Source organism: Marmota monax, unplaced genomic scaffold (assembly GCF_021218885.2).
Source record: "Marmota monax isolate L192 unplaced genomic scaffold, Marmota_monax_Labrador192_F-V1.1 WCK01_AAM20220418_F8-fsc00066, whole genome shotgun sequence".
Classification (NCBI taxonomy): domain Eukaryota; kingdom Metazoa; phylum Chordata; class Mammalia; order Rodentia; family Sciuridae; genus Marmota; species Marmota monax.
The window spans coordinates 8,441,804-8,456,972 of record NW_026692805.1 but is presented as its reverse complement, the minus strand read 5'-3'; the positions used below and the strand labels follow the sequence as shown (position 1 = coordinate 8,456,972).

The following is a 15,169-nucleotide window of genomic DNA, read 5'->3' as shown; positions in this document are numbered from 1 at the left end:
TTCCAACTTTTCTCCAACTAACAGCCAATCTCTGTCAGCGACTTTTTCATTCTTCCTGTGAATTTTTACTTCTAGCTTCTATCTTCCTCCCTCATGAATTCTGCATACCACACTACCTCTGTTCTTTCATCTACCATTTGAAATTGTAAATCGGTTTAACAAATATTCTGTTTATACTATAGATAGTTATTCATTTCATCATTTTGGTTCAATGCAAGAAATCAGTAAACACCTTAGGGGGGAGCTATTAGGTTTAAGGCTATATATTGTGCTCACTGGGTGCTGTTGATATTGGTCTTACCAGTAATAGGCAAAGCACTAGAAACCTTCAGGGACACTATAGGACTACAGGGTATAATTTATTCTGCCTTAGATCCACTCTTTTAGATGGGAAAACACACAACATGAAAAAACAAGGGAATAAAGACCCCAAACAAACCAAAATGCTTCAACAACAGAAGCCACTGAGAACACAGTAGAAGAAATGTCCAAAAAAGAGTTCAGATTGTATATAGTTAAACTGATATGTGAAGTAAAGGACAGAATAACGAGTGAAATCAAAGAAAAAAAATACAGGAAGTAAAAGACCACTTCAATAAAGAGTTAGAGATCATGAAAAAAAAAAAGAAGCAGAAATCCTTGAAATGAAGAAATCAGTAAATCAAATAATAAATTCAATAGAAAGCATCACCAACAGATTAGACCACTTGGAAGACAGAACCTCAGACAATGAAGACAAAATATATAACCTTGAAAGTAGAGTTGAACATGCAGAAAAGATAAGAAACCAAGAACAGAACATCCAAGAATTATGGGATAACATGAAAAGACCAAATTTAAGACTTATCAGAATAGAAGAAGGAGTAGAGATACAAAATCTTTTCAATTATATAATAGCAAAAAATTTCCCAAACCTAAAGAATGGAATGGAAAATCAAATACAAGAGGCTCACAGGACCCCCAAATTACAAAATTACAGTAGACCCACACCAAGACACATTATAATGAGAATAACCAACACAGAAAATAAAGATAAAATCCTAAAGGCTGTGTGAGAAGAAAATTAAATTATGTATAGGGGAAAATTAATTCGGATCTCAACTGATTTCTCAGCCAAGACCCTCAAACCTAAGAGGTCTTGGAACAATATATTTCAAGCTCTGAAAGAAAACAGATGTCAACCAAGAATTTTATATCCAGTAAAATTAAGTTTCAGATTTGAAGATGAAATTAAAACAAAAAATTAAAAGAATTCAAACTAGAAAGCCTACACTCTCAACAAAATATTCCATGAGGATGAAGTGAAAACCAGCAAAGGGAGAATCTACACTAAAGTGACATTCAAGAAATGAGAAACTTAGACAAATCAAAAACCAGAAATAAATCAAAATGACAGGGAATACAAATCATATCTCAATAATAATCTTGAATGTTAATGGCCTCAACTCATCAATCAAAAGATACAGACTGGCAGATTGGATTAAAACGCAAGACCCAACAATATGCTGTCTTCAAGAGACTCACCCCATGGGCAAAGACATCCACAGGCTGAAGGTGAAAGGATGGGAAAAAAAAAAAAAAAAAAAAACTTATCTCTCATATGGATTGCGTAAACAAGCAGGGGTTTCCATTCTCATTTCAGATAAAGTGGGCTTAAAACCAAAGTTAATCAGAAGAGACCAAAAAGGACATTTCATACTTCTTAAGGGAAGTATATATAAGCAGGACATAACAATTGTAAATATTTATGCCCCAAACAATGTAGCATCTATGTACATCAAACAAACCCTTCTCAATTTTAAGAGTCAAATGAACCACAATACAATAATACTGGTGACTTTAACACATTTTTCTCACTACTGAACAGATCTTCCAAACAAAAACTAAATAAGGAAACTACAGAACTAAATAATACAATCAATAATTTAGACTTAACAGACATATATAGAATATTTCATCCATCAACAAGCAAATATACTTTCTTCTCAGCAGCACATGGTTCCTTCTCTAAAATAGACCATACCTTATGCCACAAAGCAACTCCTAGCAAATACAAAAAACAGAGATAAGATCCTGCATTCTATCAGACCACAATGGAATGAAATTAAAAATCAATAATAAAATAAAAAGTAGAAGCTACTGTAACAAATGGAGACTAAATAATATACAATTGAATGATAAATGGATAGTAGAAGAAACCAAAGATGAAATAAAAAAATTCTTAGAGGCAAATGAAAACACTGACACCACACATGGAAATCTCTGGGACACTACAAAGGCAGTACTAAGAGGAAAGTTTATTGCATTGAGTGCATTCATTAAAAGAATAAAAAGTCAACAAATAAATGACCTAACACTACATCTCAAAGCCCTAGGGGGAAAAAAATCAACACCAAAAGCAGTAGAAGAGAGGAAATAATTAAAATCAGAGCTGAAATAATAAAACTGAAACAAAAGAAACAATTTCAAAAATTGACAAAACAAAAGTTGGGTTTTTTTGAAAAATTAAATAAAAATAGATGAACCCCTGGCCATGCTAATGAAGAGAAAAAGAGAGAAAACTCATGTTACTAAAATAGAAGATGAAGAAGGAAATATCACAACAGACACATCTGAAATATAGAAGATAATTAAAAACTATTTTGAAAATTAATACTCTAATAAAATAGAAAATATCAAAGACATCGAAAAATTTCTACTCAAACTGAATGAGGAGGTCATACATGATTTAAATAGATGAATTTCAAGTAATGAAATAGAAAACTCCATCAAAAGCCTACCAACCAAGAAAAGCCCAGGACCATATGGATTCTCAGCTGAGTTCTACAAGACTTTCAAAGAAGAATTAACACGACTACTCCTCAAAGTATCCCATGAAATTGAAGAGGAGAGAACCTTTCCAAACTCATTCTATAAGGCTAATATCACCCTGATACCAAAACCAAAGAAACAACAAGGAAAGAAAACTTCAGACCAATATCCCTGATGAACACAGATGCAAACATACTCAATAAAATTTTGGCAAATCACATACAAAAACATTAAAAAGATAATGCACCATGATCAACTGGGATTCATCCCAGGGATACAGGGTTAGTTCAACATACGAAAATCAATAACTGTAATACATCATATTAATAGATTTAAAAACAAGAATCATATGATCATCTCAATAGATGCAGAAAAAGCATTTGACAAAATACAGCACCCCTTCATATTCAAAACACTAGAAAAACTACAGATAGAAGAAACATACCTCAACATTGTAAAAGCTATATATGCTAAACCCAAGGCAGGCATCATTCTAAGTGGAGAAAAATTGAAAGCATTCCCACTAAAAACTGAAACAAGAAAAGGATGTCCTCTCTCTCACCACTTCTATTCAACATCATCCTTGAAACTCTAGCCAGAGCAATTAGACAAAAGAAAGAAATTAAAGGGATACAAACAAGTAAAGAAGAACTCAAACTATCACTATTTGCTAATGACAGGATTCTATATTTAAAGGATCCAAAAAAATTCCACCAGAAAACTTCTATAACTAATAAATGAATTCAGCAAAGTAGCAGGATATAAAATCAACACCTATTAATCAAACGCATTCCTATACATTAACGATGAATCCACTGAAAGAGAAATTAGGAAAACTATTCCATTCACAATAGCCTCAAAAAAAAACAAAAAACAAAACAAAACAAAAAAACCTGGGAATCGATCTAACAAAAGAGGTGAAAAACCTCTACAATGAAAATTATAGAACACTAAAGAAAGAAACTGAAGAAAACCTCACAAGATGGAAAGATCTCCCATTATCCTGGATAGGCAGAATTAATATTATCAAAATGGCCATACTACCAAAAGCATTATACAAATTTAATGCAATTCCTACTAAAATCCCAATGACATTCTTCATAGAAATAGAAAAAGTCATCATGAAATTTATTTGGAAAAATAAGAGACCCAGAATAGCTAAAGCAATCCTTAGCAAAAAAAGTGAAGCAGGAGGCATCATAATACCAGACCTTAAACTATACTACAGAGTTACAGTAATAAAAATGGCATGGTATTGGCACCAAAATAGACTTTTAGACCAATGGTACAGAATAGAGGACACACAGACAAACCCATATAAATATGGTTATTTCATACTAGACAAAGGTGCCAAAAACATTAACTGGAGAAAAAAATAGCCTATTCAACAAATGGTGCTGGCGAAGCTGGAAATCCATATGCAGCAAAATGAAATTAAACCTCTATCTCTCATCCTGCACAAAAATCAACTCAAAGTGGATGAAAGACTTAGGCACTAAAACAGAGACCCTGCGCCTAATAGAAAAAAAACCCCATAGGCCCAAATCTTTACCACGTTGGCCTAGGATCTAACTTCCTTAACAAGACTGTTAAAGTGCAAGAAGTAAAATCAAGAATTAATAAACGGGATGGATTCAAATTAAAAAGCTTTTTCTCAGCAAAGGAAACAATACAGTGAGGAGAGGGCCTACGGATTGGGAGAAAATCTTTACTACATGCCCCTCCAATAAAGCATTAATCTCTAGGATATATAAAGAACTCAAAAAACTTTACACCAAAAAAACACCAAATAACCCAATCAGTAAATGGGCTAAGGAACTGAACAGACACTTCACAGAAGAAGAAATACAACTGGATCAACAAATATATGAATAAATGTTCAACATCTCTAGCAATTAGAGAAATGCAAATCAAAACTACTCTAAGATTTCATCTCACTCCTTTCAGAATGGCAATCAATCTAGTGGTGGTGTTAATTCTTCTTTGAAAGTCTTATAGAACTTGGCTAAGAATCCAGGCAACAAAAAACATTGGTGAGGATGTGGTGAAATGGTACACTCATACATTGCTGGTGGGACTGCATACTGGTATAACCACTATGGAAAGCAGTATAGAGATTCCTCAGAAAATTGGGAATTGGAACCACCATTTGACCCAGCTATCCCACTCCTTGGTTTATACCCAAAGGAGCATAATACAGTGACGCAGCCACATTAATGTTTATAGAAGCTCAATTCACAATAGCAAGACTACGGAACCAATGTAGGTGTCTCTCAATAGATAAATGGATAAAGAAAATATGGTATATATATATACTCAATGGAATATTTCTCAGCTTTAAAGTAGAGTAAAATTTTGGCATTTGTCAGTAAATGGTTGGAGTTGGAGAATATCATGCTAGGCAAAATAAACCAATCCCACAAAAACCAAAGGCCAAATGTTTTCTCTAATATGAAGATACTAATTCACAATAAGGCGGGGGGCACTAGGGAAGAACAGTGTTACCTTAGATTTGGTAGAGGGAAGTGAGTGGAGGGGAGGAGATGTGGGAATAGGAAAGAGAGTAGAATGAAACAGATATTATTATTATATGTATATATATGTGACTGCATGACCAATATGATTCTGTAACATGTACACTCAGAAAAATAAGAAATTATATCCCATCTATGTATGATATATCAAAGTACATAAATGCATTCTACTGTCATGAATATAACTAATTAAAATAAATTTAAAAACTCCAATTTTAAAATGGACAAAGAATTTAAATACTTTTTTCTAAAGAAAATATACAAATGGTCAATAAACATATGAAAAGATGGTTAGCATCATTAATCATCAAGGAAACATAAACTAGAACTACAATGAGATAACACTTCATACTCACTTCATACAATGCTGAAAATATAAGACAGATAATAACAAAGTGTGGAAATCAATGATGTGATATAATGTAGAGAAATTGGAAATCTCATAACATTACCAATGGGAACACATAATGCAACTTTGGAAAACAGTCTATTCCTCCAAAAGTTAAACACAGCATTACTACCCAACAATGCTGCTACTAGATAGGCACCAAGAGGAACAAAAACCATACTAATCCCATACTCAACCAGATATCCACAGAAGCATTATTCATAGGAGTTAAAAATCTTTTGTAAATAACTTAAATGATCTATCAATGAAATATTGTTTGGCAATAAAGAAGAATGAAATACTATTCCACAATGCAGATGAACCTTGAAAACATTTTCACTGAAAGAAGCCAATCACAAATGATCATAATATGATTGCATTTACAATAAATATCCAGCATAAGCAATTTCATAAAGAGTGGGTTAGAAAGTGGGTTGGAAGTTCCCTATGTTTGGGATAAGGATTAGCAATAAGAAGTGGTTGCCCAAGGGTAAAGGGTTTCTTCCCAGAATATTCTGAAAATATTCTGAAATTAGGCTGCAGTGATGCTTGCACAATATCCTAAACACTGCAGAAGTGCTCATTTTAAATGGATGAGCATTATGGCATGTGAAATATATTGATAGAGCCATAAAAATTAAGGGATAAAAAGAGGAAATACTATCTCCTCTTATCTGATCAGTTCTCAGCTTGCAATCTGCATTTCTTCTTGATTCCCTTTACTTTCTGCCTAACTCCTTTCCATAGATTACTAACTTCCCCTTCCATGATCATCAACTGCTGCTGTGCTGAGAGAACCAATCTGTATGTAACACCCAATCAGGGCCTATGTCCCCAAAGCTAAAGACTTTGCCACCCTCCCTTCAGAAAGCTTACCTAAGTAACTTAGACAATGAAGTAGCAGAATATATGTTTACTGTTATAAAACTATGGGATAGAGATAGATGATAACAAAGAGTTATTGAACAGTTCTTGTGCTTCAGGCAAAATATGAGGTTCAAGACCATTTATGTTACTTCAGCAAGTAGGCAGTTATTATCATGCTTGCTTTATATGTTCAATAAATATTTATTCACTAGACTGGCATCTATTCATAGATTGGCATGCACTATGTACCAGTCTATGCTGGTGATGTTGTAGTGAAATAGACAAAAAGACAAAAAGCCTAACCGATGGAGCTGATAGACAAAACAATGAAATAAATGAAATCTAAAAAATGTTAATAAGTGATAAGTACCATGGAGAAAAACAAAGCAGTAGATGATGAAAAGGGAACATGGATTGAGGAAGGAGATTTCAACTGAAAATATGTGGTCATGCAAAAGCCCCACTGAAGCCCCACATGCACAGGTGGGGAAGTGGGGGGCGAATGCAAAAGTTCTGAGGCAAGAATGTACCCAGCATGTTTATTAGGGAAGGGCAAGGAGTCGGAAGGCAGCAGCAGAATGCCCCTGTAGATAGTGAGTGAAGGCAGCTCAAGTGAGATGAAGAGGAGGCCTACTCCTCCTGGGGCCTTTGTGTTCTCCTGGAAGGAAGACAGGGAACCACAGCAGGTTTGAAGAGAAGAGAGTATAAAATGACACCCCCACCCAAAAAAAAAAAAAAAAAAAAAAAAAACCCTGATGGTTAGGGACTCCTCACACCTTGGGATCATGACCAATATTGATCTACAGATAAACATCTGATCCTAAAGGAAATGGACCAATCAATATTCATCCCCTCTCCAAAAGCTGAACTAAACAACTGGTTTAGTTTAGCTAGAGTGGGACCTTAAATGGGAAAGTGGCATATGGCAGGACTGGGACAACTGCTTTCCTGCCACTTTCAATATTAAAAATTTAAAGCCAACCTGCAAATTTATGCCACAGACCCACAGGGAGGAACAGAGGCAAAGTGAAGGGAGTGGAGAGGGAGAGAGAAAGAAAGAGAGAGAAACCTGTCATTGATCTCTTTATATGTTCTGATGTTCTTATGATTCCCAAGGACAAGCAATATATGGGAGACTTCTGTACTTTCCAGTAAATCTCCTTCTGCTTTGGCCTCTCTGTGGGTTTCTTATCCTTACAACCAAACATCCCTGGTTCACAGACAGGGTGAGCTTTCTTTTGTCATTCAAGTACTACATGAGACTAAAATGGGCATCTGTTCTAAGTACCACACAGCTTGAGTAACTCCTGTGAGAAAAATGGGCCACCCAGAGGGGCAACCACACAGATGTTATGGCGTTCTATTCACCTCACCACGATGGCTCCATTTTCCCTTGGCTGTTGCTCAGAACATTATAAAATGTCCCATGTTAAAAAAAAAACAAAAAACAACAACAACCCAGCAAGGTGAACTCAATTATCTCACCTCTATTTTAGTTTCCTCCTGTGTCAATGCCATTACGAGAGCTTTTAGCATATTCTGAAAAGTTAAAAATTATATACTTGTGATACTAAGTTATTGTTGTTGTTCTTCTTTTTTTTTCTTGCCTTCCTTTTTTTTTTGTGGTGCTGGGGATTGAATCCAGGGTTTCACAAATGCCAGGCAAGTACTCTACCATTGAGCTACACCCCCAACCCTGTTGTTACTCTTAAAATAAAGTCCATTAAACTGTGAAATACCTGGCTTTGGATTAATGAGGCTCTGGAAGGGGCATAGGCTCTCTTACCACAAGCAATCTGCAGTCCTGTTCCTTATGGACAGCAGGGCTATAGCTAACTGCTGTCCTTCCCCCTGCCTCCTAATGGCAGCATGCCAGTCATCTGCCAAGTATATGTCCAAGAAAAAATCAAGGATGAATGCATCTTGGTTAACTCTAGACCACATCTACCCTGAATGGCTGCTTCTAACTCTTAGGGACACAAGCAAACAAACTAGGGTCTCTGTCAGAGAATGAATCTGTCTGCCTTTTGCTCACAGCATTCAGAATGCATCCTGGTCAAGGTAAGCAACAGCCAGAAGATGGCTGCAGTGGTAAGCCACCATATAGGACCTCCAGAACTGCTCTTCTCCAGGTGGTCATCACAAAACCGCAATACAAACTAGTATCCTACCTAAGCTACCAGTTTACCTCGAAGGGCAAGTGAAGACTTCAGTAGTTACAATTATTCACAATGTGCCACTCCTACGTAATCCAAAGACACGAACTAGTCAATCCTTCTGTCACTCTCAGTGACATCAAAGGACAATGGGGGATGTACTTTAAATGTTCTCTGCAGACCTCTGTGGAAACTGGGTGAACTGTGGGCATTTAAATGTTAGCCCTATATTCCACAGGTCACTCACCCTCTCCTTCACTCTAATAATAAATATAAACAAGGGAAATATCAGGTCATAGTCAAGCCTTATTTTTCATAGGAATTAAAGGTTGAAAAAAAAATCACCATTTTTCACTGAAGCAGTTTCAAAATAAATCTTTCTTCATGACATGAATTTTAGTCTAATTTCATTGATAGTTTCATCTGATTTTTTTCAGCCCTTCAACCCAATCTCCCTACATTAAAAAATCACAACCCTGTTGCTCTGTTGTATATTTTTGTCAGAACCTGAAATCCTTTGGGGGGGGGGAATAAACACAATTCTCAATTACAATTTCAGAACCTATAATCATTGCAAATCACGTAATGATTATTTGAATGCCTGTTTTGCCCTTTAGCCTGCAAGCTCAATGAGAGGGAATAAACCAACAACTGGATGAGCAGATGAATGAAAAAGCAAACTGGTTTACTGTTAAATTAGTCCAAGTGCACAAAGCTCTTAATGTGGCAGGGATACCAGAGTCCCTAGATGCCTGTAAAATTTCTGTTAGACAATAATCTCAGAAACTTCAGGGAATGGTATTCTGATCTATAGGCCAGCTACTCACAGAAAAAGTTTATTTCTTATCTATGAGTCTCACACAATGTAAATGGTAAGGGACAATGAATTCCACTATAAAATATATTTCCCAAATGAGATTTGATCTTAAAAGTCCATAAAGTTCTAAGAATCTAAGAATAAACTTTTAGTTTTTCCTCTTAAAATGCAGATTATTTTCATATAATTGTCCATATAAATGCAATTATACAAAATTGACTAATCAGAGGCTAGAAATATATATACTCCTTCTTCCCACATAGATGTTCACGTAGGATGAATGTATTCATCATATCATACATCATTCATGAACCATACATCTTAGGATGCATATATTTTTCATAACTTATTAACATCATTAAAATCAATGTAAGGAATGAACAAGAGAAAACCAGATGTTAAGAGGAAGTGACCTTGGTCCTTACTCCCCCTGAGCCAACTGCTCTATTTATCAGCACTTAACATTTCAGCATTTACTGATGCTGAATGTGATTCCACAAATGACTTTAGGTGTGAACTATGCGATAGACTTCACACCCTCTTTTGGGAGATCTATATTCTAATCTCCCAGAAAGGTACCACTGAAATTTATACCATAGTTTTCCAAGGGTAACCTTGTAAAGATCCCTTACATGCCCCCCACTTTGTTGAACTATAGCTACAGGCTCAGGCCCAGCCAGTGTGGAGACTGTTGCAGTCATCCTGAATGCACTCACCAGGGTGACAATGGCACATTCGGCCGTCAGCTGAGCAGCACTAAACAGTGTTCGAACAAACCGGTATATCTGTTTCTGCTCTGGGTTATGTTTGTCATAATCTGGTGGCACTTCGGATTTCTGAGGAAGGAAATATTTTCAGATGATTGGTCACTCAATAGGAGCAAACAAAAAATAAACAATCTCATGAAATACACAGAGGAGATTACCGAAAGAGGATGAAGGTTTTCATCAAAAATATCTAAGAGCATCCTTCCATCTGGGTCCCTGGTGGGAAAAATAGTAGAAAAACAGAGTTTACTTTCTGCAAGAAAAAATATCATTAAAAATAAAACAAACACACATTTTGACTCAACTATTTCAAGAGACAGAAACAGTGCTAAATTTAAGAGATGCTTTTGGTTATTTGTGAATAATGAGTTGTTTCAAGTATTTTTGTTTAAAAAATACATGTACATATAGGTCATGAACTGAAACATTTAGGTAAATGAAGCAAATATTTATATTTTCTGAATTTTCAAATGAACCAAATATAAGCAAAAGACTTAAAGTTCCTTTAACGTCTTATTTCTTTTTCTTTTTTCTTTTTAACGTCTGAGCAAAGACTGACAGATCTAGGAAAGCCATTACCCTATGATGGTTGATGGGAAACAATTCCAGAATAACATTCATTGGGTCCTAGAGTTCAGTATAGGCAGTATTCACAACATGCAGTTTGGCAACTTCATTAAGTTTTCATAATTTTATGTTGAAAACACATTGAGTGAGTATGCACTCATTTAAGAATCTTTTCTTTCTTTTTTTGGTGTGTGTGTGTGTGTGTGTGTGTGTGTGTGTGTGTGGTGATTAGAACCTAGGGTCTTGTGCCTGCAAGGCAAGCACTATACCAACTGAGCTATATGTCCAGCCCTTCACTTAATAATCTATAAACCTATAAAAGAATGAGTGGTTGTTACCAGGCTGGTAAATGCACAAGACCATCTAAAGTGCTGGTTTCACTATCTACACAGTGCCTCAGGCTGCTGGCCTCTGCAGGGACCACCTGCATCTCACCAGTGACAGCTCACTTCATCTGTTTTATGTAATTTGAGTTCTGCCTAAAATTTTTTCTTTAAAAACCAAATTTGGAAATCAGTGCTTATGGGTTACAACATATAATTACCATATTCTGTGCTTCCAATGTCAGTTAGGCTTACGAACATTAGAAGGCTACAGATCTGTCCCTAACACACATTCAGCATGTCAAATATGACAGTTTTTGGTTTATAAATTTACCTTCTGTGTAAAAATAAAAAAGAAAGGGCTAACAAAATGGCTCAATTTCATTTCTGCATATGCATAATAGGCACTGTGTTAAACCCTGCATGTACCCACCTGCACCTGACAATATGAAAAGCATCATCAACTGAGACAGACTTCAGTGAAAGAAGGGTTCAACCTGATGGTGGAGTCTTGGAGCAGAAACAGCTCTTTCTGGGAGCAGCACCAGGCTCCGTACACTTCCAGCTATGAAGAACAAGCAACGTTCCATGCCTTCCTTATAGGTTTTTAAGACACAAAGCCTGGCCTACCCACCCACCATTTCCTCAGGCAGTCAAGGGCCCTGTTCAATTTTCCTGATGAATGAGAGCTCCTGAAAAGTCATCTAGCACTTTAGAGAGACAGTCCCCAAAAGTAATTTAAAAAATGAAAACAAAAATTTGAAATACAAATGAAGATGAAGAACATGAGCTAACTCTGGGGAGAAAACTGTATCCTCTTGAGAAGTAGACTATTTCATGTATTCTAGTTGAACAGTACCATCTCTCTCAAGCTAACGGATCTACCACTAGCACGACAGGTGTTCAACATCATTTACTGAGGAGGTCTGCATACAGTTGTGCCTCCCCTTTCCCAAAGACTGCAGGTTCTACTCTGCAGGTTAATACTGCTTACTCATAAATGTTCACTTTTTCAAGTGAACTTCCTACACTTCCACTCACTTTTGGCCCAATTTATCACCAATAATCTAGAAGAGCAAAACAAATACAGTTCAAGGTGGTAGACTGTTTGGGTTCAATTCTGAATTGCCCAATTTACTAGCTGCATCATCTTAAACTCATTATTTAATTTCTCTGTGCCTCAACTTCCTTACTTATAAAACGGAGACACTACCAATATTACCTCTTGGAGTTAATAAAACTCTAAAATGACATAATACATATAAAACAGACAATAGTAGTTCGAATAAACACTTCATAAAATTGGTTCTTACTATTATCAATTATGGCTAACTAAATTTGGGATCCATCAAAGTCTAAGAACCAATAAATATGAACTATGAGTATAGCTCAGTGATATAGTGTGTGTGCCCATCCCTGAGTTCAATCCCCAGCACAGGGAATAAAAAACCAAGAACTGAGAAATCTCTTAAGAGATGCTAATGCAAAATTAGTTTGAAAGCACATCTGAGTTTCACTAATGATACTGCATTGTTATTGAACGCTTAAATGTTTAAAAAAAGTTTGACCTTCTATCATAGAAATAACAAGACAAAATTTACACTTCCAGTTATTCTACTTCAAGAGTTCTAAGACTATTCCATTTGTTAAGTTCTTACATCCAAAATTCTCAAGCACCATATAGAACCATGATCACAATTACTATCTAGAAAATAAGTTACTCTAGAGAATACTTCCCCAGGTGTTTGCTTCAGTTTCCCAGAACACATTCAAGGGAAGCTCTTCCACACACCCTGCACTTCACCAGCTTCCCACAACTCTCCCTATTGAACAGGCTGAAGGTAATCTGCACCCACCAGCTGAGATCCATGCCTACCATATTGCTGCTCTGCTTGTTCCCAAACCAGTGCATACCAGTTGTACTTGCTATACTCTTATATGTAACTATTCCCTTAATCAATAAAATATGACTGCAGGAAGAGTGGCTTTATGCTTGTGCAAACTAAGAGGACACTTTAGGGAAACTCAATAAAAGAAAAATCACTGAAAATAAATTTGCTGTAGATTAGATGTGGTCAAAACCTAAAAGATTCTACGCTCAGAATGTTTTATGAATGTCTTTAAGGTTCTCACTTTCAAGAAAAAACAATTTGGAAAAGACAAATTATGAACAAGGCTAAAAGTCCCAAGCTTGAAGCAACAGTTTTTTGACATTTAATTTTTTTAAATTCACAAACATATGTGTTTTTACATGTTTAATGTTGAAATAAAATATTTAAGGTAGATTTTTATTTTATTCCCTATTTGAGCTGACTTTTTAATTTAACTGAATCACTGCCATACACTGGTATATCAGGACTCCTACAATTTATGCCTAAGCATACACCAAAATTTTCTTGACTGAATTCAAACTATAAATTTAGTTTTTTCATGTTAATGTTTATGGAAGAATTCTACATAATGCTTAAACATTATATAGAAAATAAAGAATGAAGAGGAAGCTGAATATTATCCAGTACTTTTGTTCCATTTTGCTGGTTTCAACCATAAACACCCATTTGGCTTCCTCTGATTCAGAAGTAGTTTAGTACTTACCTGCAAAGTTTTGGTAAATTATACTACTTTTAGAAATTCTATGAAAATATAAAAATATAATATTCAAAGATTGAAGCAGTTAGAACATAATAGGAAACAACAGGAAAAATATAATATATGTGTGATGCTTTTAGTACCAAGTTAATCATACACATACCTGTTTTTGATGTGGTAATATATTGCAAGAGCTACACTGTAAAATAAAAGAGAGGAATTCAACATTTCATCATTGTATTCAAGCTTTCAGGTATTATCTACTATCAGTCTGAACATCAGTATTTAAATTTAAATAAAAGCCCAACAACCCATCTGAATAATGCCATTTCATTCAGAATGCTGCTCAACAGAATGCACTCTTCAAATTAAATCAGTCTGGTACTCATCCCCAGAAACTGTTAAATCTTTTCTAGAAACAACAGAACTTCAAGTGACATTTAGAAACAAACTGCTCTATAAGAAATTTTAAGCTTTTCTCACTTGCAAAATACAGGAATTATGTAAAAGACAGGTGGTACAAATTAACATCTTTAGAAATCTCCAAGTTATTCTGTACTGAGGTTTAAAAAATTGGTACTTTCTTTATAACTACCAGAAAAATGTATCACCTACAGCAGTTTGCTATTTTTTCTCTTAAATCAATAACCTCTTAACAAACTACACATTTTATTCATTCACTTGCTAAAACGGCACTGTAACTTATTTGTAGCACTATCTTAAAATTGTACTCTAAAATTGAAAAGATGCAATTTAATAAATAATTGCATTCTCTTTTCCCTGAATTTTTCTCTTATAAAATGTTTTTTGACAATTAAATATATTATATTCATCATATAAATTTGAATTCAGCATGAAAATTTTGGAAACTATAAGGAAATATAATACAGAAAACTATAAGAAAAAATAATCCCTTTGCCCAAAGACAACTGCTATTAGCTTGAGAAATGTAGTTAGCTATTTATATGTATGTAAACAAAAAGTTTATTTTCCATTTTATCCTTTTCATGTTAAAATTTTTTCTAATCATTAAAATATTCTTCAAAACCATGATTTTGAATGGCTGATTATATTTCATAATGTACTTAACCATGCCCCCTACCATTATACATCTGTTTCTCATATTCATCAATTACAATTAACACCATAGTAAACATCCTCACAGATAAATATTTATGCAATCTGTGACTATATTATTTCACAAGAAAACATCCAGTAATTGGAATTCCTTGGTCTACAGTCATTTTAATAATTGTAGGACTCCCAATACATACTGCCAAATATCTTTGCAGAAAACCTATATCAACACACCTCCCCACAAGTGTTTGTTTTATCTCACACTTGTTGACC

At 35.0% G+C, this 15,169-nt stretch overlaps 1 protein-coding gene across 3 annotated transcripts in view; it reads right to left on the bottom strand.

The window, feature by feature from the left end:
- The window catches only part of Ccny (cyclin Y), a 227,133-nt gene that overhangs the window by 24,472 nt on the left and 187,492 nt on the right, over nt 1-15,169 (bottom strand). The window contains exons 5-8 of one of the 3 annotated variants that reach the window (XM_058580610.1): nt 13,983-14,018; nt 10,499-10,556; nt 10,290-10,409; nt 8,086-8,139 (exon numbers count right to left, since the gene is read on the bottom strand). In XM_058580610.1, coding sequence (XP_058436593.1) covers nt 8,086-8,139; nt 10,290-10,409; nt 10,499-10,556; nt 13,983-14,018 — 268 coding nt within the window. The remainder of the gene's footprint in view (nt 1-8,085; nt 8,140-10,289; nt 10,410-10,498; nt 10,557-13,982; nt 14,019-15,169) is intronic. The other 2 variants (XM_046448330.2, XM_058580611.1) reach the window with 2 other exon arrangements.